Here is a 27503-nt window from a genome sequence, read left to right on the forward strand (position 1 = left end):
AACTCGTGTCCATTGAGTTGGTGATGCCATCCAACCACCTTATCCTCTGTCATCCCCTTCTCCTCCTGCCTTCGATCTTTCCCAGCATCAGGGTCTTTTCTAAAGAGTCAGTTCTTCGCATCAGGTGGCTGAAGTATGGGAGCTTCACTTCCAGGCCGTACTTCCCACGTTAGTGTCATTCACCATCCCATACACTCTCTGACTCCTTCCCTTTTTCCTTAAGTATGTTCTCACCTTGATGCAGGTGAGCCCCTCAAGGGCAGGGCAGCAATTGGTCTGGTCCTTCTGAAACCATGTGCAAAATCGCAGGGGTATTTTGATTCTCAAAGGGGCTGATGGAGAAATGAGCCCACCAGCTGTCTCACCCTCCCACCATTATCCCTAAAAGCGGAAAAAGAGAACTCCCGGGGAGCTTCCATTTATGTGTGTGTCTTTCAGAAGAAAACCTTGAGGGCAGAAGGCAGAGGTGAGGAAGAATGATACCCACCAGGAGTTCCCAGTACAGCAGGCATTGTGCCAGACACTTTGCATAAATTATTCCCTTTAATCCTGACAATAATCCCCTGAAATGCTTACTGGTACCCCATTTTATAGGACAGGAAACCAAGGCGCCAGGAGGTAAAAGGATTTGTCTAGTTTTAAGGCTTGAAGCGTGTACTTGTATTCTGATGGTTCCTCTTTGGGGCCATGCTGATCCTGGAGGGACGACCCTTCTCAGGTTTAGCAAATTCCTAGAAACAGAAAACAAGAGGTGCTTTTCATATACAAACCAACCAGTCCAGAACTCACACCTCCTTCACTGGGCCCTGACACTCTGGGCCACTTTTAATGTGTCCTAAACACCTCAGGGCCAGGTACCAGACAATCAGGGACAGCCTTGGACCCCAGAGTTTTCTGATATTATTCAGACTAGCCTATCCCAAGCCCCCCAAGATGATGCTGGCCTCTTCTTGGGAATCTGTGACAAGTGATTTTTTTCAGTGACAGCTGTCTCCTGATCTATTGGCCTTGAAATGCCCAAACAATAACAAAATCTGTCTTTTAAAACTGCTACAACATCAGCAAACTGCTGGTGAGGGAGCTTCCAACCCAGTACCTCCAGCTCCAAAGGCCCCAGTGCCCTGGGCTTACAAGCTCCAGTAGCTCCCCTTCTCCCATGGACTCACATGCAAGCGCCCATTGACGGTGCCCAAGACCTCAGGGTCTATGCCCTGCTCCTGGCCCATGGTCTAGTGATATTAATCCACTCACAGAGGCAGGAGAGCACTGTGGTTCTGCCAGCTGGGTAAAGGCAGGCTTTAGAGATTCTAGAACAAATGTCAGCCACTCAGCTGGCCTGGCAGAAGCCTCATGAATGCCAGAATTCTGGTGGGCCTGGAGCACACTGTGAAGGAAGCCGTCTGCCATCACTGAAAAGTCCCGGTAAATCTACCCTCACTGAGGGGCAAACAGCTGACAAGACTCAAAGCTCTGATGCTCCCAGAATGATAGCTATTGAATTGTACACTTCAAATGAATGACTTGTGCAGTATACAAACTATATCTCAATAAAGCTGTTTAAATATATATATATATTTTTTTTTAACAAAGAAGAAGAAAAGATGCTCTGCTGACAAGACCTTGGGCAGGGCTGAGCTATGGATGCAATGAGGCATCATGCCCCATCCTCCCAGCCTCCTGGCTGCTCCCGAAACACTGGGGTCGCTTTCTTAGCTCAAGGCCTTGCGTTTGGCTGGCTCCCTCCCTGCTCTACATCTTTGCTCAGAGGTCCCCTTCCTGCTCCCTCACTGAACGCTGGACACAGCTCTGCTCCCCTGTGGCTCTCTTTCCAGCTTTAGAGCCCTCTTTACCATTTTCTAATACAGAAGACAAAATATTTGTTCTGTTCCTTGTCCACCTCTCTCTCCAAGACACATAAGCTCCATGAGCGCAGGGCTTCCTGTCTGTTTTATTACTCTTATCTGCCCCCAGCTCCTGGAACTATGCCTGGCACATAGTAGGTGCTTAGCAAACAGTTACTGAATAAGTGGTCACATAGTTACTGCTCAGGCTTCTGAACTGGCAGCTCTCAGAGCCTCCCCCTTGAAGCACCGCTGGTCAGCCTGCTCGATGTCCCTCTTGTTATAGCATTCGACGCACAAACATGCTCAGGTGGCCAACTGTTATTTCATCTGTGCTAACTGTTGTTGTTTAGTCGCTCTTTTGTGACCCCATGGACTGTAGCCCACCAGGCTCCTCTGTCCGTGGGATTTCCCAGGCAAGAATACTGGAGTGGGTTGCCATTTCCTCCTCTAGGGGATCTTTCTGAACCAGGGATGGAACCTCTGTCTCTTGTGCTTCCTGCACTGGGAGGCGGATTCTTTACGACTGTGCAGCCAATGAAATTGATTTACCCTGCCTTTCTCATAGCTTTGCTACTGCTTTAAGGACTCTTCCTCATATGTACATCCTGCACTTTCTTTTGCACTTAAAAAAACCAAAGAACTCTACTCTTTTTCTCTTGCTTGTTGTTAGGGGCAACCTCAGCCAAAAGTCCTCAGAATGGGATACAAAGTCAAGTTACACAGATGCACTGAAAGTGTCATGTCTCTGTTTAAAATCCTTGCAGATTCTGTTTAAGAGTGTAAGGTTTTAATGTTCTGTTTGATAAGAAGCCACTGGGAGCTGAAGCAGGGCTGTGAGCTGGAGTTCGTTGTTCAGGGAACTCTGTGTGTAGACAGCAAGCAAGTATCTGATGGGAGAGAGGAGGGGTGACTCCTCAGAAGGAGACAGAAACAGCTAGAGAGAGATCCTCCTCCAGGGAAGTGAGAGAGGCCGAGTCTGTGTTCTGGTGGCAGAAGGCAGGCATGCCCCTCTTCATCGCAGCTATCTGTGAAGATGCAAGGCAGCCAGGGGAAGCACACATCTTCCCCTTTATTATTCTAGGAGGCGAAGACACAGTCGTGGGATGAGCACCCTGAAGTCCAGACAGGAGGCTGGAAGATCTTTGTATCAATCTGGCCCGAAGCCCAGGAGTATCAGAGCCAGCAGCTAGCTCCAGCTCAGCACCGGGGCGGGGGTGGGGGGTGGGGGGGGGTGGGACAGTAGGTGGGGAGTCAGGGAGGAGGGGGCTACCCCTCCTAACCATCAGGGTTAGGCCAGGTGGTGGCCAACATCACATAGGATCGGGGCACCAAAACTCCCTATCACTGTGTGCAAGGCAATCCATTACCCGATGGTGTTTGACGCAGTGGAAATTCACAGGTTGGTGTAAAGCTCAGATCTGTCGCCTTCAGGCCATACAACCACATAATTGCCACCTTCTGGGCAGCAGCTTTACCCAAGTGCAAATGATCAAGTAACCGACTTTGGGGAGTCCCAGGTGGCTCAGACGTAAAGAATCCACCTGCCAATGCAGAGACCGTAGAAGACATGGGTTCGATCCCTGGGTTGGGAAGATCCCCTGGAGGGGGAAATGGCAATCCACTCCACTATTTATGCCTGGGAAATCCCATAGACAGAGGAGCCTGGTGAGCTACAGTCCCTGGAGTTGCCAAGAGTCTGACGCAGGCAATGTACCTCTGTACACTGAGCAACTGAGCATGGATGCAATCAACTTTTGTGACCCAGATCTGGAGGATAACAACCGATGTCCATACAAGCAGGACTGGAGAAAGCACTTTTCACATTAGATAAAAGAAATCTCCCAAGAGGAGAGAGGTGGTCATCTTTGATCATGGGGAGAGGAGGGCGAGCAGGGCCGGTTAACCAACCACACAGCTGGCCCTCCTTCCCCTGAGAAGGGGAACGTGGAAGACTGGTCCTCACGCAGAAGGGACAGCTGATCAGGAGAGGGAGCTGACGCCTCCTCCAACAGGCACAGGCAGGAACAGCAGAGAAAGCGGATGGACACCTGCATCTCTGTGGAGTTTCCTATCAGCTCTTGCAGGAAAAAGGAGCAAGCGTGAAGCGGGAGGGTTTCTGATAGAAGAGGAGCCAGCAAGTGAGCTTAAGAAAGAAAAAACCAGAAACTTCCAGTGGCCCAGTGGTTAAGACTCCGCACGCCCAGTGCAAGGGATCCAGGTTTGATCCCTGGTTGGGGAGCTAAGATCCTACATGATGCACAGGGGCAGCTCAAAAAAAAAAAAAAAGACGACGAAGAAAACTAATTAGGGAGGTTAACACCAAAGGGATGGAAAGACAGAGGCCTATTTAAGAGTTCAATGTTTGTCTAAAAGAAAACCAATGTTTAAGGATACCCACCGAAGGACAGGTGTGTTTGCAAACCCATTCCTGACACAGCATCTTGCCTATAGCAGAGCAGATGCCTGACACGTGGCAGGTGGGAGGCCGCGAACAACAGGTCACAGAGTCGTATAAGAAGGACACCACCTCAGTGGGGGCTCAATCCCAAAAGGCAGGCTCAGGCACTGTGTGGGTGAAGCGAGGGGCACTACCCCACCCCGGGCAAAAGCATCAGAAAACCCCCAAAGTCGGGAAAGGCGACAGAGCTGCTAACTCAACCCGATCCCCAGAGAGCATCTTTCATCTCAACATACCCCATCTCAGCCTCCTTCCATCACCACCTCCCCCAGGCCTGCTAGGTGTTGCTGATTTCTGCTCCAGAGTTGCCTGCCAATCCGTGCACTTGGCTTCCTCTTCCACGCACTCCAAGCCAATCGTTTCAGCCCTGGAGCCCCACAGCTGCCTCTAACAGGTGCTCTGGGCTCTTGGTTTCCTCCCTGCACACCAGGAAAGGGATCTTCTCTAAAAGCTAATCTGGCACCAATGCAGGAGACACGGGTTCAACCCCTGATTCCAGAAGATCCCGCACGCCCTGGAGCAACTAAGCTGTGAGCCACAGTTACTGAGCATGTGCTCCAGAGCCCAGGAGCTGCAACTACTGAAGTGCCTAGAGTCGGTGCTCTGAGATGAGAGAAGCCACTCTCCATAACTAGAAAAAAGCCCGGGGAGCAACGAAGTCTCATCTCAACCAAAAATACATAAAAAAATAAAATTAAAAAAGCTAATCTGGGACCTCCCCAGTGTTTTAGTGGCCAAGACTCTGCACTCCCAATGCAGGGGGCCCAGGGTCAATCCCGGTCAGGAAACTAGATCCCACATGCTGCAACTAAAATTCGTGCAGGCAAATAATTTTATTCTTTTTTAAACTAATCTGATCACATAGCTTTCTACATAACCCTTCCCACTGCAGTTGGTACACACCCAAGTTGTCAGGCCCACGCCTTCCTCTCCACCCTCCCTACATCACTCTCCTTCCCCTGACTGCTGACCCGCAGCCATGCTGAGTCCCGTCATATTCTAGAATCAGGCAGCCTTTTCCCACCCCAAGGCCTTTGTATATACAATTCCCTCTGCAGGGAAGGTTGTTTCTGCTCCTCCCATAGCTGGTTCCTCCTCATCGTTTATACTCAGGCTAAGTGTCAACTCTAGAGAAGCTTTCTCTGATGTGTGTGTGCTAAGTCGCTTCAGCTGTGTCTGACTCTGTGCAACCCCACGGACTGTAGCCCGCCAGGCTCCTCTGTCCATGGGATTCTCCGGGCAAGACTACTGGAGTGGGTTGCCATGCCCTTCTCCAGGGGATCTTCCTGACCCAGGGATCCAACCCATGTCTCTTATGTCTCCTGTCCTAGCAGGCGGGGTCTTTACCACTAGCGCCAGCTGGGAAGCCCAACCCTGCACAGATAAGCTCTCTGCACACCCCACCCCAGGTACTGCAGTCCTGGCATCATGTTTGTTTGCTTAAAGCATTTGCCACAATATGCTGGCTATCTAACTGCTCCTGTTATGTCTCCCAAGAGAGAGTGGAAGATTCATGAGGGCCTGGACCACCTCTGTTATGTTCCCTGTTACCCTCTGCAGGCAGTGTGGCGCCTGACTGAAAGCATCTTTGTGGACCGGAAGACTGTGTCATGTACCCGTAAGACACCCGCCAAAGTGCTGTAGACGGGCACGTGCAGTTCACTAGATCTTCACAACCACCCAGAGGAGTTATTATGTCCACTTTCCAGACGAAGAAGCCCAGTTAGGAGATCAACTTGTAAAGCCAGTACGTGGCGGAGATGGAATTTACACACAGCTCTGGTGGACTTTTCTCACCATGCGGGTACGCCTCCCCATCCCTGCCATAGCCAGGAAGACTCTCGAAGCTCCCAGCGGACACCAGGCTCATTACCAGTGAAAAATGGCATATGTTACCAGGTAAAATGTATAATCTTTATCTTCACTTAAATTTGACCGGAGACATCTAATTTAAGGAGGACTCCAAATGACCAAAACATTTAAACGAAAGTGAAGGTGAAAGTCGCTCAGTCATGTTCGATTCTTTGCGACCCCATGGACTATATAGTCCTTGGAATTCTCCAGGTCAAAATACTGGAGTGGGTAGCCTTTCCCTTCTCCAGGGGATATTCCCAACCCAGGGATTGAACCCAGGTCTCCCGCATTGCGGGTGGATTCTTTACCAGCTGAGCCACCAAGGAAGGCCTATAATGTCTGCATAATATCTGCATGATTTAATATTACCACTACGATTGTATTTTGAATTGATAAGCATCAAAGAATTGATGCTTTTGAATTGTGGTGCTAGAGAAGACTCCTGAGAGTCCCTTGGACTGAAAGGAAATCAAACCAGTCAATCCTAAAGGAAATCAACCCTGAATATTCATTGGAAGGACTGAAGCAGAAGCTGAAGCTCCAGTACTTTGGCCACCTGATGCGAAGAGCCAACTCACTGGGCAAGACCCTGATGGGGGGAAAGACTGAGGGCAGAAGAAGGGGACGACAGAGGATGAGATGGCTGGATGGCATCACTGACTCAATGAACACGAGTTTGAGGAAACGCTGGGAAAGAGTGAAGGATGGAGAAGCCTGCTGCGCTACAGTCCGTGGGGTCGTAAAGAGTCAGACACGACTGAGCGACTTAACAAAAACAACCAGTTTTATGGGTAAATTGGATATGAATCCATCTTTCAGGCTGACTACTGTAATGTTAACCCAGTTATAAAAGAGGAATCAAAGGTGGAGAGGTGGCATAAGGAGAAAAAGTGGAAGAGGCTGGTATCTGGCAAGATCCATGGAAGACTCACCTATTACAAAAACAGCAATCTACCTAAGCGTCTACTAGCATTAATCCTGCAAAGTGGACAGGTGTCACCAAAGGCCACCAGCTGGCCATGATGCCATTAGTAACGTGTGGTCCAATTCTACCGTCACCAACAACAAAATGGCCAGATGCTGCCTGAGGCCCTTGACATTCATCATGTCATAAATGTTCAGAACAACCCTCTGTGGTAAGTACCAATATTATCTCCATTTCAGAAATGAGAAAACTAAGGAACAGAGAGGCTCAGTACCTTGCCATAGGTCACACAGCTGTCAAGCAGCAGGGGGAGTCGCCCCGTCTTTCCAGGCTGCTGCCCTGCAAGAACGCACAGCGTCCACGTCACCAACAAGCCCCTTCCAAGTTCGCAGACTTGGCTGTCCTCTCCAGATGGTGTGGAGCAAGGGGGGGTCCCACTGGAGAGTGCCCTACAGGTGCCTGTGGACTTGGTGACACCCAGGGCCCACTGGAGCAGCTTGGGAAGCCAGGGGCCCAGAGGCAAGGACCCAGGAGGCCGCAGGCCCCAGTGGCCAGGGACCCTCTGCCCCAGCTCTCTTGCTACTGTGGATCATACACACTCACATCCTCTGGAGTCAGGAATCTCTGCACTGAGTCCCTTTAGCAACATCTCTGCTTGAATGCTTCCCATGACGGGAAGCTCACTACCTCCTGAGACAGTCTCTCTGTCTCTGGATGGCTCCCGCTGTTTGAAATGGCTCCATAACCATCTCCTGGTAGCTCCCTCCTGCTCTTTGGAACGACCATGGTTCCCCTACATCCCTTCAAATGCTGGGGTTCACACAGCCTTCATCTTCCCCAGGATGAAATGTCCCCAGTATCCCCCAAGCATCGTGATCTCCAGCCCCTCCTTACCCTGGACCTTTGCCCCAATCAGAACTCCAGCCCCACTGAAATAAGTTCTGACATGACTTGCAGGCTGGTCTCTGCCCTGACATCAGCAACCCAGGGTGACAGTGCGCTTTGACCAGAGGAGTCCCACCTAGAAAGGGCTTCTTGGGTAGCCGGGTGGCTCCCAAAGGCTTCCTGCTGCTGTAGAAACCAGTGGTGTCCAGACCAGCCCCTGGGCGCTTGGAGACTATCTGGAGCCGCAGGGGCCTGGAGTGGGGTCGGCGGGCAGGATACCCTGGGCTCTGGACCCCCACCCACCATCTACCTAGAACACAGCTGCTTCAGCCTCTTTTATAAAAGGGGCTTATTCATTTTGTAAACGCGTTTGAAGCACCACGGCTCAAGAATGTCTAAAACCGCTGATGCCGCGTGACACGATTTAGCCTCTTGGGCACGTGCTGTCTCCCTCATCCGGTGTGTGCAAATGCCGCGGCTCAGGCCAGCGCCAAGATAAGGGGCCTTTTCCCTGGGCTGGGAGACCCAGGCCCCCTGCTCTGCCGCTCCAGGGACACGGGAGACCGGGCTCTGCTCTGCGCACGTGAAGGCCGCGCAAGCGCACACGTGACGGCGGCGGTACGGGCGCGCACACGGGGGCGCAGAGATGCGGCGCCGGGGACTCGGGGATCCGACGGGCGACGCCCCTGGAGTGTGCGCGGAGGGCGGCCCCCAGCCCCGGGGCGGGGGTGGGGGGACTCACAGGGCAGCGTCTCGGCGCGGCTCTTCTGGATCATTATGCAGAGCTGTAGCACCAGTTGAGGGGCGCTTTCCAGGAAGGTCTCCAGGAGGCGCAGCATGTTAACGTCTGCATATTCGTACATCATAGCCCAGTAGAAGCGTCGCTGGTGTTCCTTCTGCCTCTGGCTCTGAATCCCCAGGTACATGGTGCGGATATACCTGCGAGAGACGGGACAGAACACACAGAGAGGCATGGGTTGGGCGGGGGTTCTGGAAGGGCCAGGCCCCTCCAGGGCAAACCAGCCGCCCCTCCTTGGTTCTGAGGTTTTCCAGGGGCTTGGACCAGCTCTAGCGGTTCTCCCAGGCCACGAATGAGGTACTGAGGCTTCAGGGTGGGGTGGGGTGGGGTCAGGCCGGGGAAGGGGGCCTGGGCAAGTTGTCCCCTCCCCCACCTCGGCTTGCTCATCTATACAGTGAGAAATGGAAGAGGGGGACCCAGCGGCCTTGCAGGCCTGCCAAGGAAGTACCGCAGGTGGGCTCGCTCAAGTCCAGGGTCCCAGGGGGAAAATTCCAGGAGGGCTTCCACCTCTCTGGAGGAGGAGGGAAAGGAATTAGCATTTATGAAATTCCTACTGAGGATCACTGGTGGGCTGCCCGGTGTGGCCTGGGTCCCAGGCGACAGGCAGAAGTAAACCCACGTGGGACAGGCAGGCAGGGCTCCCAGGCACAGGCTCCAGAGGTGGATGCGGGAGCCACCAGGAGCTGGCCGAGGCTGTTGGACCCCAAAACTCGTGTGTGCCCCGCTCCACGCTAGGGGGAGCCTACAGGGGCGCCTCCGTCGAGGTGTGGCCCAGGACTCAGCCACACAAACACATGGACCCCACTCCCTCCGGGAAGGCCACAGGGCCAGCGGGGCAGTGCCGGTGGAGGGCGTGGCTCTGGGGGCCTGGACTCACCACCCCAGCTCTGTGTCTTTGCTACTCTTCTTTGCCATAGGGGAGTTACAGCGTCATGAGGCTGACGGGGAGCTTGGGGAGATGATCCAAGTGCTGGCCGTGGGTCCAGGCCCGCGGAAGAAAGCCCCCATGCCCGCTGCAGTTCTCCCTAAACCATAGACGCTTTCTCCAAGCCACAACAAGGGGAGGATGGACGGCATCATCTAAGCCAGACTTGGGAAGATGCCCTGGAGAAGGAGATGGCAGCCCACTCCAGTACTCTTGCCTGGGAAATCCCATGGGCAGAGGAGCCTGGCGGGCTACAGTCCATAGGGTCACCAAGAGTCAGACACAACTGAAGCAACTTAGCACACACAGAAGCCAGACTCAGTCAGCAGCCTCTGGGGCCAAGCCCAGCCCAGAGGAGCTGGCAGCGCCAGGACCAAAGCAAGGTTCAGAAAGCACAGTGGGCCCCATTAGGATCAATCTGGGTCACAGATAACAGGACAGAATAACACGTGTGTTCCTGGCCATCCCCTGGGAATGTGTCTCGTAAACCACCAAGCCAGAATCACAGAGGTTGAGAGCGTGGCTGACCCCCTACATGGTCCCTGCTGTCCCCAGGCACCCCATCAGGGGCCCACTTAGGGGTCTGTCTCTATCGCCACTGCCAGCCTGGTCCCCGCCATCACCCCCTCTCTCTTGGATCAGAGCAGAAGCCTCCTAACTGGCCTCCTAGGGCCCACTCTCGCCCCCAGAACAACCCTCTCTCCGCCCAGCAGCCAAGGCACTTTGTCAAAATCACAGACGGCCCTCCCTGACTTCCCCTCATGCTCAGAAAAAAATCCCACCCCTCCCTCGGCTCCTGGGCCCTGCCGGCCCCCCAGCCCCATCGCTGGTTCTCTCCGTGACGTTCTCGTGTCTTGTCTATCTCTCATGGACACGTGAGCTTGTCTCTGTTCACACTCTCCCCCGGGGGGCCCTGTGGAAGAAGGAAGACTCCTGTCCCCCAGGGCCGAGTCCCCCCTGCAGGACAGCACTGTCACAGCACTGCAAAGGCAGGCCACTTGCCAGGTACACCGACTTTCTAAGAGGCTCCCAGAGAAGGGCTCTGTACCCCCCTCCTTGAAGCAACGGGAAAGGTGGGCACTGCCCAGGAATCTCACGTGGATTTCACAGCAGACCGTGCTTTGGAAGCAGAGGTGAGAAAGCCTACATTTGCAAAATAATACAAAACTACAGTGATGCTCCTATGTAAGTCCAAACTGGTGGGCCTCCTACCTACGGAAAAGACCTCGAAGAAGACCCATCAGGAGGGGCTGAGAGGGACGCCTTACTTCCTACATATACACTCCTTGCGGTGAGCGGAGAACAGCCCTGCAGGAAACTTCGGGGAGGGAGGCGCTGGAACAGGAATGGTGTCAGGCTGGAATGAACAGTGCACGGCTGCCAGCCCCACCGGGCACCACTGCGGGCCAGGCGTGTCCCGAAGGGCCTGTCATGCCCTGCGGGGCAGCTCTGGTTACCGTCACTTAACACCTGGCAGAACAGAAGCTCTGAAGCGAAGCAGGGCGTCGAATCCTCGTCTGCTCCAGGCTCTGTCGCTCACTGGCTGCGCCGCTTCCCATGAGTCACTGCCTCTCTCTCGGCCTCAGTCCGTAAGTTCCCAAAATCACCGGACCAGGGGGAGAGGCCAAGGGAAGGAGGGGGTGTCCGGGGGGTTGCTTGTTGAAGCTGACCTGGAAAGCTATGGGGCCACTGAGAGAGAGGGGCAGAGACTGAGAGACACAAGAGACGGCAACAGAGAGAGATGGAGACAGGTGGAGAGAGACAGGGAGAAAGAAACAGACCCGTGCACAGAGAGAAGGGAGACGGACAGAGAGCTCTGGAGGAGACAGAGAGAAAGGGACAGAGGAGAGGGAAGCTATGTCAGAACTGCGGGCCCGAAGGAGACCGACTAGACGGGGTGACCGTAGCAGTGGGCTGGGCGGGGGAGCCCGCTCTAAGGACGCATGGTCCCAAGCAGTTGGAAGGGGCTGGGGAGCCGGACTCCAGGACCCCGGGCGGCAGGGGCGGTTGGATCAGGTTGGAAGGTGGCCTGGGGAGACAGGGCAGGAGGGGTCGAGGGTGCCCTGGTGAAGGGGCTGAAGCAGGGCTTCGAGTCCAGAGGCTCCACAGGGCACCCAGAATAGCCATGTGGCCAGGAGAGCCTTGGTGCCCTGGGTCTCCCAGGTCGGATATGGTCTCTCTGCTCCTAAACTCCTCTCTACTCAGATGTGGTACCTGCAGCGCACAGTGCCGGGGGGCCACAGACTCCCTCAGGGGCCAGACCACAAAGCTCTACCTTCTCAGGCCTACTCTCGCAGACCACAGCCTCTACCTCCCCCAGCCTCACAAGGGGGCCCAATGGGGGAACGATCATGTCTCATAACCCAAGCCTATCTATGCATTCAGGTCCCCAGGCGAGGTCACACCAACACTCAGGTTCATGCAGGTCAGCCTCGCCAGGGCAAAGGGACCTCCTGCTCTGCCCTTCCGTGCCCCTGTTTCCCAAGCCACTAGCCCCTCTGTCCAGCACGGCCAGAGAAATGGAAGACAACGAGCCCAGAACACGTTGGTTCAACCATAACATCTGCCAGAGAAACCAAGCTTGCCTCTGTGGTAGCATCCCAAGATACGGGAGGAGATGAAGGTAGGAGTGGGCAGGACCGGAGCCACTCCCCACCCGTAAGCAGACAGATGCTTGAAGCCCAGTGTGCACTGGGGTCAAGTCTGAGACCAAAACTGGTTATCATGCCTCCTGGGACACCGGCTCACTTAGCCTGCCACCACATCAGAGTCCAGTTCAAAATTGCCAATCAAGGGCCTTCCACCCAATCCTCTGGATCCTGCACCCTCCTCTTCTGTCCTCAAGTCCCGGGGTCCCTGGTAGGCCTTAAAGAATCCAGAGTGGGGTCTTGATGACCTGTGGGGAAGCCCAGCCAGCAGCCTCTTCTTGCTAAGCTGTCAGCCCTGTGCAATGACAGCCGTGGCCCATGGCCACAAGGTGGCGCCAGACCCTAAGCCACGCAGGAAGGCTGCTCCTCCGCACCGTGATCTCACTCCCAGCCGGCAGCCTCCCAAGGCCTGCACCTTTCAATGCGGCAGCATGGGGTGCAAGGGGGCATCTGGCCAGGCCGGGGGGCAGTCCCAGAAATGCCATGTCCCCACGAGAAAGCATCTGCAGGAGACACAAGGTGGCTGCTGTTCCCTCCCCTTCTCCCTCTCCTTGGCAGGTGCCAGAAAGCTCACCTCCCCGAGAAAGGCGGTTTTGGCGGAAAAACATCCAACTCTCCTCCTCCTGACTGGCTTCCACCTGGATTCTGTGTCACCTGCTGTCACACTGTTTCTCTCCTAAGAACATTGGATCACGAAAGGCACGGATCTAAAGGCAGGCAGGCAGCCGTCCTTGTGGAGCGAGGACTCAGGAAGCCTGTGTCTGGTGTGAGGTCTGCAGGGCTGCTCGACCTTGGGCAGTTCACCCATCTCAGAGGGGCAGGCCGAAGGATCGCTAAGCCGAAGGATCCTTTTATTAACTCCATCTTTCTCTGGCTTCTCAGAGCCTAAAGAATGGCCAAGCCTCTTGACAAGTAACACCCAGTGTTTGTGTGGCGCTCATATGTGTCTGGCACTGCTGTGAGCATTTTGTATTTATTAACTTAACTTACTTAATCCTTGCAACAGATGTATAAGGTGGTTGCAATGTTATCCCCTCTTTAACAGATGGTAAACTGAAGTGCCAGGGTTACGAAATGTGCTTCGGTTTACCCAGCTCAGTAAGGGGTTGAGGAGGGCCTCAAGCCCCGACGTCTGCACGGGGGCCAGCAGTGCTTGGAGTTCCCACGCACACAGCTTTATGAGGTAGACCAGTTGTCTCCTTCCTTCTGACCTTAGTGCACCTTGCTTGCTTTTACTACAGTGGAAAACCATGGTTTGCTGCTAACACCTAGGTTCTTTTTCAGTTCTGTTCCTGGCTGTGTTGCACCTCCTACCCTCATGGAGCCTCGGTGTTCTTGCCTGTGCAATGCCTGGCCCAGAGGAGGACCCTAGGACATGGTGAATGGATGGATGCATGTTATCGTGGTCCCGTAGAGGGCCTCAGGGGACTCAGATGAGGCAGTGCCTGTGAGAACAGACGGGAGACCAGAGGCCAAGGATGGCACCTATTACTGACCCCCCACAAAGGGCTCTCCTCCTGTCTTCCCTTCAGCCCATTCTCCTTATTCCTCTTCCAAGGCTGTCTCCTCCCCTTACCTCATAAACCACAGACCTGTTTAAAGTTCCTTATGCCTCCAGGAGAACTCTCTAGTTCTCTGAGCACATTTTTACCTTTTATAGCGCACTCTGAAGGAGACATATCTGTCATCTTTTCCTCTTTGGTTCATCTGAGACTCAGAGAGGCTGAGTGATTTCCCTAAAGTCACACAGCAAGTCATGATTGAGGTCCATCAGAGGTCTTGGCCAAATTATGTTGCCCCACTGGCAGGTAGCTAAGGGAAGCTAGAAGCAGGAGGCTGAATAATTTCACCTGTCTGGACCTACAGTACCCTGCTGCTGCTTATGACACATTGTGAAGTCTCTATTGTGGAAGGCAACCCACCCTCAAAGTCCCAAACAGGGCTGAGTCTAGGTTTGGGGGGACCTGAAGCTTTGGGAATCTTTAAGAGAAAAAGTCTACTAAACACTGAAAGTAGAAATACGGGCAGCATCAATTCTGTACATTTTTCCCCCAGAAAAATAAGAGAAGAGAACACTTCTGTATTCACTTTATGAGGCCAGCATTACTCTATCAAAGTCAGACACGTACCACACAAGAAAATAAAACTACAGACAATATCTCTTATAAAAGTGAGAGTGTTAATCACTCAGTCATGTCCAGCTCTTTGCGAGCCCATGGACTATAGCCTGCCAGGCTCCTCTGTCCATGGAATTCTCCAAGCAAGAACACTGGAGTGGGTAGCCATTCCCTTCTCCAGGGGATCTTCCCAATCCAGGGACAGAACCTGGGTCTTGTTCATTGCAGGCAGATTCTTTACTGTCTGAGCCATCAAGGAAGCCCCATCCCTTATAAACACAGATGCAAATACCTTTAACGAAATGCTAGCAAATCAAATTCAGTGATATATAGAAAGAATAGTATTTGATAGCCAACTGGAGTATATTTGGGGAATGTAAGGCTTATTCTGTATTCAGAAATCAATTAATGCAATTAATGATGTTAACAGGTAAAACCACACACTACATTAACTGATGCAGAAAGAAAGCATTTGACAGAATTCAACATCCACTGATGATTTTTTTTAAAAATTCTCAGCAAACCAGAAATAGAAAAGAGCTTTCTTAACCTGACATAGATGAAGGACATCTATAAAAATTAATAGTTAATATCACACTTAATGATATAAAGACTGAAGATCTTAAGATCAGGAACAAGGCAGTAATGTCTACACTCACCATTTCTATTTAACATCATGCTAGAAGTCCTGGTCAGTACAGTAAGTCAGGGGAAAGAAATAAGATTATACAAAGTGCAAGGAAAGGGGCTTCCCTGACGGTCCAGCAGTTGAGAATCTGCCTTCCAATGCAGGGGACGCAGATTCGATCCCTGGTCAGGTAACTAAGATTCCACCTGCTGTGAGGCAGCTGAGCCACAACTATGACCTGACGCAGCCAAAAATAATCAATCAATTAAATTTTTTTTTAATTGCAAGGGAAGAAGTAAAACTGTCCCTATTTGTACATGATATGACTATCTGGATAAAATCCCCAGGAATAAAAAAAAAGGTTCGCAGAACTAATTAGCAAGTTTAGCAAAGTCTCATGATAGAGGGAGACGGAGGAAGGAGCCTGATGTGCTGCAGTCCACGGGGCTGCAAAGAGTCTGACCTGACTTGGCGACTGAACAGCAACATGATACAAGGTCACCGTATGAAAATGAATGTATTTCTATAGACTACTAATGAACAATTGGAAATTGAAATTAAAAATAAACACATGCTACTTAAACGAGTTCCCTTAGGGGAAGGCAGGACAGGGGAGGGGGATTAAGAGGGACAAACTATGAGGCGTTAAGTAAAAGTCACAGGGATGAACGCACACCACCAGAAATACTGTCAGTACGCCGTAGTAACTTTGCTCAGAGTATAATCTACAAAGACATCGGATTACTCTGCTGCACCCCTGAAACTAGTATACTACTGTAAGTGACTTATACATCAATTTAAAAAAACTTTTATATTTTTGTACTATTTAAACACAAGCAGCCCATGCCTCCGGGGGCATGTTGACCCTCGTCATGGGTGGGCGTGGAGCAGTCTCTCACAGGCACACGCACACACCAACACCACCACCACAAACGCTTCACACAAACACCACACACAGACACTCATGCACGCCGCACTCACAATGGGGACACACTGCTACGTGTGTACATGCTAACCACACGTGAAGGTCACGCACCCTCACGGCCACACGCTGTGTCCTATGCAGCAAGACACACATGCACACGCTGCCACGCACCCGAACACGCTGCACAAGCCCAGGCCCTCGCTTGTACAGACCCCTGTGGCCCATGACCCTATCCTGGTGTCAACAAGCTCCAACCTGGGATCCCTGAGGGGTGGGTCCTGCCTGCCCCCTGGCATCGCAGCTGGCTCAGAGGACGGACACAGAGGGGAAAAGGCTAAAGCACATCACTTCTGGGAATCTTCCACTTCTCCACTGGCAGCCGGGAATCGCCAGAGAGAGGGTGCTGCAGCCACTAGACAGGGGAGAGCGGAAGCAGGGCTGTCATCGTGGGAGGAGTCCTGCCCCCGACATCCAGGACAGACTGGGCCAGCTGCTACCTGCACACACCCCCGAGGTCACTGACACCTGAACTGCGCAGCCCTGGCCCTGCTCACACCTGTCCTGCTTCACCTCCACCTGAGCCTGGCAGATCGGGGAAGCCTGGCTTGCGGTCGCGGTGAAGGCGTTGAGAGCTGTCATGATGATGCCTGATCTGCCCTCCCGTCAGGCCCCTCCTTCTAGGCGGAGGGGTTCCTCCCCATGCGTCCTCTGCATCGCTGACTGCATCCCAGGGGCCCAGGGCCAGCTGGCTGTGCCCCCAAAGCATGGTGGGCAGTTTCAGGGTTCTGGGCTGCGTGGCGCTTGTGCAGGAACCTCGCTGGTCTGCGGTCTGTCACCTGCTCAGGATGGAAGCTGACCCGGGTCCCCAGGCGTTAACGGGGGCTCCAGGGCTGTGGTGTCAAAAAGGGGGTGCTCCCACCTGTAGGATACTGACTCCATGCCCAGGTGGGAACCCCTGAGAGTCTTCCCTGGGGCCCCAGGTCAGTACAGAGAAGAGTCCTTCAAGCTCTCCTAGGCCGTCACAGATCTGGGGGGCACCCAAGCTGTGGCAGACAGGATCGGGGTTCAGCCCGCCTGCCTAACCTCTGCCAGATACCGATACTCCCATTTTTACACATGAGGGAAATCGAGGCTAGCCTGGATCCAGTGACCCGGGGGCTCCCTCGTGGCTGTGCAGTGTGGCGTCCAACCTCCTGCCTCCGCCCCACCCCGCACACACGTGCTCCCCGCCCCTGGCCACACCTGCTGGCCTCCAGTCCCAGGCCTTCCCGGCATGGCTCGTCTCCGTGTCTTGGCTTCTGCTGTCCCCATCATCCCCCAAGGGCCCAGTTCTCCCCACGTGCCTCACTCCATGCCCAGGTCACAGCATTTCCCTTCCCCACCCCTGTTACGCTGGGTGCTCAGTACAGTAATAGCTCCTATTGGTGGGGTTCTTCCTGCATAACAGGCACAGTGTGGACCTTCTACACATATTGCATCATTTAACCTGAGAACGTCACGATCATCGGCAGATGAAGAGACCGAAGCGAGAGGAAGCCCCAGGCCGCGGCTGCCAGCCTCGTCCAAGCACTGGACTCCAGAGGCGGTGCTTCTAACCCAGAGACGCTACATCCTGCTGTTCCTTATCATGTCCCCTTCCCTCTCCTCCCACTTCACTTTCAATTCTATGAATGAGGTCATCTACTAGCCCCGTTTTATAGAATCAGAAAACTGAGGCTCAGGGGGGTTACATAGCACACCAGGTTGGAAAGTCAGATTTCAGCCTTGATTTGATTAGCGGCGCCACACGCCTGGTTTCCACTCCTAGAGGCCCCTCCCTGCTCACAGCCCATCCGTACTGGAGTCACAGACCCAGGGGCCTCTCCAGCTAGATCTTAACCCCGGGGTTAAGCTGCTGTACAGCCGCTGCCGCTACCCCACCACGGGAAGCATCCACGCAGAGGGTGCTACAGTGCATTTATCCCCTGCTCTGGTGGTCTCGTTTGATCAAAAGATGCCTGCAACACCACCTTCAAATTCATAACATACACGTTCCCCGAGGCAGATGGCCAGAGCGGGTGCGAGGAGAACAGTTAAAGCAGGAATGACCTGGGCTGCAGACAAGAGAGGACCTACCAACCAGCCTGGCAGGACAGCACTACGACAAGGCTGGTTCCTGCCCTCTCTGGACAGCTTCAGAGAGAAGCGAAGCTCCGGGGCTGTGCGGGGTCAGAGGCCCACAGCTCACAGAGCAGAGGGGCTGAAGCTGTCTTTCCAGTGTATCACAGGCACGGCGCGGTGCACCCAGGGCCCACCTGGGCATATACACATGGGTGTCCACACAGAAGTCCTAGCCGAGGACCCCCTCACACTGCCCAAACGCCGATGTGGGCGGCTCACGGGGCCCCTAAGCTGGCACACTGGGAAGAGTGTAGCAACACAGCCCCAGCTGAGGGCTCTGGGCCCTCTCTGAGTGTGAGGATGGATTCTGGAAACTTCCACTGCCTGGCTGGCCTGGAAGCCCCCCACCCCTCCATTCCCCCCACTCCGGCTGAGACGTCTTCAGTTCCCAGGGAAGGTGGAGGGGCCAGATGCCAGCTCAGCCCTGGGGAGCAGCGCATCAAATCGGAACTATTTTTAGCCCTGCTCTCCAGAGTCTAACATCAGCTGAGCAGTGGTGGCCGGCTTGGGGCACGCATCTAAGACAGCATGTCTTAGCGGGGGCCCAGGGAGATGATGGGGAAAAGCACCCCAAAGCTTCAGGGAAGGGAGGTGGCTGTACTGGGTGTCACCCAGTCATCTTCCTGGGTGTCAGGTGCTGGTGGCAAGGTGGCCTCAGCATCCCTCAGAGCATGGGTGTGAAGCGCCCCACCTGCCTCAATTCCCCACTGGCACAGGGGGGCCCGAGGGATTGCTTCTTTTCTGAGACTCTGCAAGACACCTGATTTAAAGAATCAAAACGCCTTTGCAAACATACATGTTGGAGGCACGCTCTCTGTTTCTCATCAGCTCCCAGAAGGACAGAGAGCCAAGTTTTGAGGTGTGGGTTTATCCCTGCACACCTGGTGCACGGCACACTGCTGGACGCCTGGTGGACATTCCGTGTTTGTTTCATGAATGAGTGAACCAACTGGTCAGCCTGTTAGTCAAATCCTTGCGCCCTGGGAAGTGTAAAGCGCAATCTACCTGGTCAGGTATAAGGAAAACCCCTCTCTTCTCCAAGCTCTGTGTCAGCTCAGAGTGTCCACAGGGGGCGTCCAGGAGCTACAGCCCAGAACAGAAGCTGGAGCCCTCTTCCCTGCTTTTCTCCGGCCTCCCCATCTGCCCCCAACTCGTCCTCAAGCTTCACTCTCTGGCTTGCTAAGTCCCCAGTCCTGAATGAACAAGGGACTGCCTTTCTTTCTTAAGCAAGTGAGCAAGCCCGTCGCTGGCCCCACCCAGCCTTGTGAGTCTCTGTGGGTCTCTGCTGGAAGCTGAAACCGCTGCTGTGCCCACCGTGGAAAGGCCGCTTCACTTTCATCAGGATGAGAACTGAAAACTCTGACGATGGCCTTCCAGCGCTTGCTTTGTCTGCCTCTTGCTGGAATGGATTTACTGGTCTGCACCCGAGCACTATGGGAGGAGGTTGGCCCTGCCCAGCGAAGGCCACGTTCAGAGTCCCTCACCACCTCAGCAGGGATCCACTGGCCCAAAGTAAAGTCACGTGCACTCTGGTATGAGCTCTGAGTCATGTGACCAACATATAAGCACGAGCCTGCCCAGGGCAACGGCACTGAGGGTCCCTGGGCCCGGGTAAGAGGACACGTCTGTGCCTTTGTCGGAAGCCTCGGGTGCAGGGTGAGGCCAGCACATCCCGGTGTCCCTTTTCTACCCCAGAGTGGTGGTGGTATTGTTCAGTCGCTCAGTTGTGTCCGACTGTGACCTCACGGACTGCAGCCCGCCAGGCTTCTCTGTCCTTCACCATTTCCCAGAGTTCACTCAAACTCAGGTCCATTGAGTCTATGATGCCATCCAACCATCTCATTCTCTGTCGTCCCCTTCTCCGCCTGCCCTCAATCTTTTTCAGCATCAAGGTCTTTTCCAGTGAGTCAGCTCTTCATATCAGGTGGCCAAAGTATTGGAGCTTCAGCATCAGTCCTTCCAATGAATATTCAGGGTTAACTTCCTTTAGGATTGACTGGTTGGGTCTCCTTGCAGTCCAAGGGACTCTCGAGAGTCTTCTCCAACACCACAGTTCGAAAGCATCAGTTCTTCAGTGCTCAGCCTTCTTTATAGCCCGACTCTGATCTGTACATAACTACTAGAAAAACCATAGCTTCGACCATATAACTTGTTTCCAAATCTCCACATCTGAGTGGACAGCAAGTGGACACCCCGTGTGGCAGGGTGATGATTGTGGTGTGGGCAGCAGTGACTTGGATGAAGCCACAGAGCCGGGGCAGCCCCTCAGTGTGTGGGCGGGGGGAGCTGGCTGCTTCCACCCGGGCTGGAGGAGGGGTGGGGCGAGACGCAGCATCTGACCTGGAGCTCAGATCACCTGCCAGGGAGGCGTTTCTGAGGTCACTGCCCCCCCCAGCCCCCCGTTTTCAGGCAGCAGCACCACTTCTCCGGCCCACGCCAGATGGGGTTTGAGAATAATAACGCACAATATAATGACGCTGGTGTCTCTCGCTGTGTGGGTACACTTTGTGACCCCTCTGACACACCTGACTTTTCCTCATCGCCTTCTTAAGGTCCCAGCAAGGTGGTCTGGACTCTCCCCTGAAGTCAGGGTGGAGAGCAGGGCTCCCCCAGCAGCACAGGGCACAGGCTGTATGAGCAGAGACAACCCCGGGCCCTGCCTCTTCCCGTGGCTCTGACCTCTTGCTCTCGTGGCCGGGAAGGTATATCACTCATGGAGCAGTTACCTGAGAGGTGTGCTGGAGGCTTCCCACGTGCCGGACACAGAGCCAGGCACGGTCCAGGCCCGAAGGAGCTCCTGTTCAACAGGGAGAGGAGAGGGCACTTAGTCAAGGGCCAAAGGCTATGGACTGCACGGCCCCCCAAAGCAGGAAGGGCTCTGGGTAAAGAAGAGGAAGTTCCCAACACAATGGGGGAAGCGGGGAAGGTTCCAGGAGGAGGTGAAGTCTGGGCAGAATCTCAGATACTCAAGGGACCAATTCTACAGGCCATAAGCCCCTTTTCCAATCCCGTCTGCCTTGACCCAGCAGGCGTGGGGCCAAGCTTATGGGTTCTTCATCGTGGCCCTCTCCTGAATCTGGTGAGAGATAACCCATGGGGCTGAAACTGGGAGGTTTCTGAGGTCAGGAGCTGGGTCATCCTCACCTTTCCATCCTCCCTAGCCCAGGAAAGAATGGATAGACGGATGGGTGGACTGACGGTCGAATGGATGAAGAGGGAGTGGCTGGGACCAGAGAGGGTCCGCATCAAGAGGGAGGAGCCGCTGTTGAGCAGGGGAGGGTGGGACTCCGCCCCCTCCAGCAGGTGGGCTGGGCCTGGTAGTGGGGGCGTTCCGCTTCACTTTCAGTCACTATTCCTTCTCCCTCCTGGTGGCTCAGACGGTAAAGCATCTGCCTATAATGCAGGAGACCTGGGTTCGATCCCTGGGTCAGGAAGATCCCCTGGAGAACGGCATGGCTACCCACTCCAGTATTTTTGCCTGGAGAATTCCATGGACAGAGGAGCCTGGCAGGCTACAGCCCACAGAGTCACAAACAGTCGGCCACGACTAAGCGACCAGCACGCCATCCCTTCTAAGGCCTGCTAAGAGGATGCCCCCTGAAGCCAGTGTGGCCCAGGGCACCCTCCCAGCCAGGCCTCAGGTGCCGCATCCCCCATGGGCTCCCGAGGCCCAGAGGCAGCAAGCGCTCCTCCGAGGAGCCAGTCAGAGCTGAGAGCACCCATCCCGGGCCAGCAGCCCTGGGCAGGGCAGAGGGTGGCTGCAGCAGGGCCCGGGACCCCAGGCCTTTCCTGTCCTCCCCGCTGGCCAGGCCCGAGACGGCCAGAATCGCATCAACACCTGCGGCCTCTCCTGCCATCCACACAAGGGGAACGGGGATCTCTGTGGAGCCTCTTGTGGCTTCCTGCACGGGCGAGTGGAGAAAGTGGCGCATCCACACAACCGTCTCTGGTCTAAGAGCGCGTGATAAGAGCGAAGAGCTTAGGAGCGTCCCTGGTGGCGCAGTGGTAAAGAATCTGCCTGGCAACGCAGGAGACGCGGGTTCGATCCCTGGTCTGGGAAGTTCCCACATGCCTCGGAACAACGAAGCCTCTGCACCTCAACTATTGAGCCTGTCCTCTCGAGCCCGGGAACTGCAACTACTGAAGCCTGCATGACCTGGAGTCTGTGCTCTGCAAGGGAAGCCACCACAATGCGAAGCCATGCACTGCAAAGAAGCGTAGCCCTCGCTCGGCGCAGCTAGAGACAAGCCTGCACGGCACCGAAGGCGCAGCACAGCCGAAAACGGAAGCGGAATAGAGAGCCTAGCCTTCCCCTCAGACACAGAAGGCTCAACTACTAATTCATACCTCAGCACACTCGGAACAGAATCTCAGCTACCAGAGCATATGACGCAGCTGGCCAGCACTGCAGACCCCCTGTTCACTGACTAAACCACCCGCCTCCCAAGGTCGTCCATGAGCAATTGCTGATCATTTTCTATAAGGCAGGCAGTTTGCTGGAAGTTTCTCATGGGCCATTGTAAGTAGCTATCATGCCTGCCCCATCAAGCAGGCACTATTACTGGGCTATTCTCTACATCAGCAACCTGAGGCTGGCCCAGAGATGGCACGCTATGTGCCCAAGGTCACACAGCAAGGATGGAGGAGCTGGGAGTCACACCTGGGACTGGCTGAGTCCCAGAATCTCAACAACATGTTTCCCTGTGAAGATGCCTTCAAAATCACAAAGTAAGTTAGTAAGTGTCAGTCGCTCAGTCATGCCCGACTTTTTGCAACCCCATGGACTGCAGCCCACCAGGCTCCTCTCTCCATGAGATTTTCCAGGCAAGGATACTGGAATGGGTTGCCATTTCCTTCTCCAGGGGATCTTCCTAACCCAGGGATTGAACCCGGGTCCCCTGCACTGCAGGCAGATTCTTTACCATCTGAGCTGCAAGGGAAACTCCTCAAAATCACAAAAAGCTACCCAATCGGAGCCCACCAACATCCCCAGGGACAGCTATGCCAGGCAGCTCCTTGTACCAGCTGCTCTGGAAGCCAGGAGAACACAGGATCTTAAGCCCACACCCTTAGAACTCATGTTTCAGACTGAGGTAGAGAATGACCGAAGGAGCAGATAATTATGCACCGTTATGCCCAGGGTGATAAGTGCCCGGTGTGAATAAAGCAGAGGGTAGAGATGGATGTATGTGTCCAGGTGGAGCTCAGGCCGGCGTGGAGCTAGGGGCTGAGCCATGAGGAAGGAGCAGACAGTCCACAGCTCAGGGACAGAAATGGACTTGAGCAGCGGTTGTGGGAATGCTGGGGACCTGCAGGCTGGGCAGGCATGTGGGGACAGGACGACCTGGGGCTCATCACAGAGGAACTTGGTTTTAGTCCCAAATAACAGGTATAGCGTCTTGTACACTGCACATCACATTGTTTCTTTCTGATCTTTGTGCCTTGGTCTCTCCGCTTCCTTACATGGGGCTGGGGTGTGAGGGGTGGCAAGTGACTGCCCATGGGTTTGGACTGCCCTAGTCCTTTCTATCACTGAATAATACTCCATTGCCTAGGTCCACTAAGTAAGGAAGTCTTAGTTGCTCAGGCATGTGCGACTCTTTGTGACCCCATGGTCTATAGTCCGCCAGGCTCCTCTGTCCATAGAATTCTCCAGGCAAGAATACTGGAGTGCTCAGCATCACTCATGATCAGAGAAACGCAAATCAAAACCACAGTGAGGTACCATCTTACGCCGGTCAGAATGGCTGCAATCCAGAAGTCTACAAACAATAAATGCTGGAGAGGGTGTGGAGAAAAGGGAGCCCTCTTACACTGTTGGTGGGAATGCAAACTAGTATAGCCACTATGGAGAACAGTGTGGAGATTCCTTAAAAATCTGGAAATAGAACTGCCATATGACCCAGCAATCCCACAGCTGGGCATACACACCAAGGAAACCAGAATTGAAAGAGACACATGTACCCCAATGTTCATCGCAGCACTGTTTACAATAGCCAGGACATGGAAGCAACCTAGATGTCCACCAGCAGATGAATGGATAAGAAAGCTGTGGTACATATACACAATGGAGTATTACTCAGCTGTTAAAAAGAATACATTTGAATCAGTTCTAATGAGGTGGATGAAACTGGAGCCTATTATACAGAGTGAGGTAAGTCAGAAAAAAAAACACCAATACGGTCTATTAATGCCTATATATGGAATTTAGAAAGATGGTAACAACGACCCTATACACAAGACAGCAAAAGAGACACAGATGTAAAGAACAGACTTTGGGACTCTGTGGGAGAGGGTGAGGGTGGGATGATTTGGGAGAATAGCATTGAAACGTGTATATTATCATGTGTGAAACAGACGACCTGTCCACGTTTGATTCATGAAATAGAGCGCTGAAAGCAGGTGCACTGGGACGACCCAGAGGGATGGGATGGGGACGGAGGCGGGGGAGTCCGGGATGGGGGACACATGTACACCCATGGCTGATTCATGTCAGTGTATGGCAAACACCACCATGGTATTGTAAAGTAATTCATCTTCAATTAAAATAAACAAATTAATTAAAAAAAAAAAAAGAATACTGGAGTGGGTTGCCATTCTCTTCTCCAGGGGATCTTCCTGACCCAGGGATTGAACCTGGGTCTCCTACATTGCAGGTGAATTCTTTGCATCTGAGCCACCAGTGTTTATTCATTTATTCATTGATGCCCATGTTTGGGTTGCTTTCACTTTTGGGGTTATTTTGAATTACGCTACTGTGAACGCTGGTGTGCCAATTTCTGTGCGGCCTTGTGTTTTCAGTTCTGCTGGGCACAGAGCTAGGGGTAGGACTGCTGGGCCACATAGTAACTCTAGGGTTAACTTTCCGCAGAACTGCCAGACTGTTGCCTAGCGCGGCTGCACCATTTCCAGGCCTGCTCTAATGTCTCCACGTCGTCGCCAACATTTGCTATTATCTGTCTTGAATGTTAGCCATCCTCATGGGGGTGCACTGGTATCTTGTGATTCTCGCTTGCACTTCCCTAATGACTAATGACGCTGAGCACCTTTTCATGTGCTTGCTTACTGGCCATTTGTATATCTTCTTTGGAAAAACGTTCCTTCAGATCTTTTGTAGTTTTGTTATTAATAATCGACTCACTCATCTCTTTATCACTGATTTGTAAAAGCTCCCTGTGCCACCTACACACTAGCCCCTTGCCAGATATGTGATGCGCGAGTATTTTCTCCCATTCCGTAGCTTATCTTTTCACCTTCGTCATGATGTCCTCCGAAGCATGAAAGGGTTTAGTTTCGATGGTGTCCAATTTGTCTATTTTTCCTTTTGTCGCTTGTGTGTTTGGTGTGATATCCAAGGAGGTTTTGCCTAACTTAAGGTCATGAAGATTTATTTCTGTGTCTTCCTCTGAGTGTATTAGAGTTTTGGCTCTTATGTTTAGGCCCGTGATCCATCAAAGTTGGTCTTTAGGTAAGATGTGAAGTGAGGCCCAAGTTCATTCCTCTGCTTGTGGAGGCCAGCTGGCCCAGCACCACTTGCGGTAAAGACTATTCTTTCCCCATTTAACTGTCTTCGCACAGGATTTGTTTCTGGACAGTTCTGTTCCAGTGACCTACCTGTTTATCTTTATGACACACCGCTGTCTTGATTGCTGTAGCTTTGTAGAAAAAGGCTGGAAACAGGAAGGGTAATTACCCCAGTTCTGTTCTTCTGTCTCGTGATTGCCTTTCTCTCTCTGCTTTCTAACATTTATTGAGTGGACATCTATGTCAGATGCAGGTCTAAGTGCACTGTGGGTATTAACTCACTTAATGTGACCTGTGAGGCAGGGTCTACCATAGTCCCATTTTACAGATGAAGAAACTGAGGCAGAAACTGCCTTTTACCCACTAAACTCCTGCACAGCAGTGCAGGCTGGTCTCTTGGGGGTTTCCAAGACTACCCTCTGAGATCACCGACTTGGTTCCCAGCTCCTCTTAGCCCCTGCAGCTGTGTTGCTCATAATCATACTGGAATACTGCCACCCTGCTTACAGGGAAGTCACTCCCAGAAATGTCTGCTTGGGACTCTGTTAGGGGCTAAACTGTGTTCCCCCAAAACCCGTATGGTGAGGGCCTAACCTCTCAGACTGAGTATCCTTGCAGATGAGATCTTTAAAGAGGTAATCAAAGTAAAATGAGGCTATAATCGTGGGCCCTGACCCAACATGACAGGTATCCTTATAAGAAGAGGGGATGAGAACACCCAGGTAGCACACAGGCTGGGGGGGTACCACGCAAGGACACAGCAGGAGGCGGCTACCGGACTGAACTGTGTCCCCCCACCCCGCCCCTAATTCCTATACTGAGGCCCCCACCCCACAGTGACAGCATCTGGAAGTGGGACAGTTATGGAGTGGCTGAGGTTAAATAAGGTCTCTAACCTGACGGGCCTGGAGACATCTCCCTCTCCCTCTGTGCACACCCAGACCAGACAGAGGGCCATGCGAGGACATGGGGACAAGGCGGCCACTTACAAGCCAGGAAGCAAGGCTTTGGCAGAAACTAACCCCGCCTGCACCTGATCTCAGACTCCCAGCCTCTAGAACTGTGAGAAGATACGTTTTTGTTGTTTAAGCCTCCAGTTGGCAGCACTTTGTTAGGAAGTCTTGGCAAACCAGCAGAGTCCTGGGCCTGTCCCTGGGGAAGAGGCATCTCTGTCTGTTCTTTCGGCTGACAGCTGCTGCCTGCTGCCAGGGCCAGGCCTCGTGGTCATCAGGCCAGGAAGCAGGTGGGTAGGTATAGTGAAAGTTGTTTAGGCATGTCCGACTCTCTGCGACCCCGTGGACTGTAGCCTGCCAGGCTCCTCTGTCCATGGGGTTCTCCAGGCAAGAATGCTGGAGTGGGTAGCCATTCCTTTCTCCAGGGAATCTGCCTGACCCAGGGATCGAATCCGGGCCTCCTGCATTGCAGGCAGATTCTTTATCATCTGAGCCTCCAGGGAGGCCAGTTCGGGTGCAGAGTGTGGGTCAAAGGGCTCTGAACCTGGAGGTTCAAATTCTGATTCCCTTTGACTTCATTCCTTTGACTTCAGCCAAAGGAGGTAACACATTCCATCTCATTTTGCAAGAATAACAGAAAGTTAGAAGTGGAATGGGCAGGAGTCCAACCAATTCCTTTACAAATGAAGGAAACTGAGGCTCCAGAGAGGAGCCTGGCTGTGATGATCCACCCCAGGTCTCCTGACTCCCAGCCTGTTGTTCCGCACCGTCTGCTGCCTTTGCTCATGGGGTCTCTTCTGGGGTGCTGCGGGGGTGGGGTGAGGGGAAGGGACAGACAGGAGAGCTGTCACAGCAGGA

At 53.4% G+C, this 27503-nt stretch overlaps 1 protein-coding gene across 1 annotated transcript in view; it reads right to left on the minus strand.

Moving 5' to 3' along the window:
- XKR6 (XK related 6) overlaps window positions 1-27503 on the minus strand; it is a 268031-nt gene that overhangs the window by 6253 nt on the left and 234275 nt on the right. The window contains exon 2 of the mRNA XM_068974709.1: window positions 8709-8905. Coding sequence (XP_068830810.1) covers window positions 8709-8905 — 197 coding nt within the window. The remainder of the gene's footprint in view (window positions 1-8708; window positions 8906-27503) is intronic.

Source organism: Capricornis sumatraensis, chromosome 6 (genome assembly GCF_032405125.1).
Source record: "Capricornis sumatraensis isolate serow.1 chromosome 6, serow.2, whole genome shotgun sequence".
Classification (NCBI taxonomy): domain Eukaryota; kingdom Metazoa; phylum Chordata; class Mammalia; order Artiodactyla; family Bovidae; genus Capricornis; species Capricornis sumatraensis.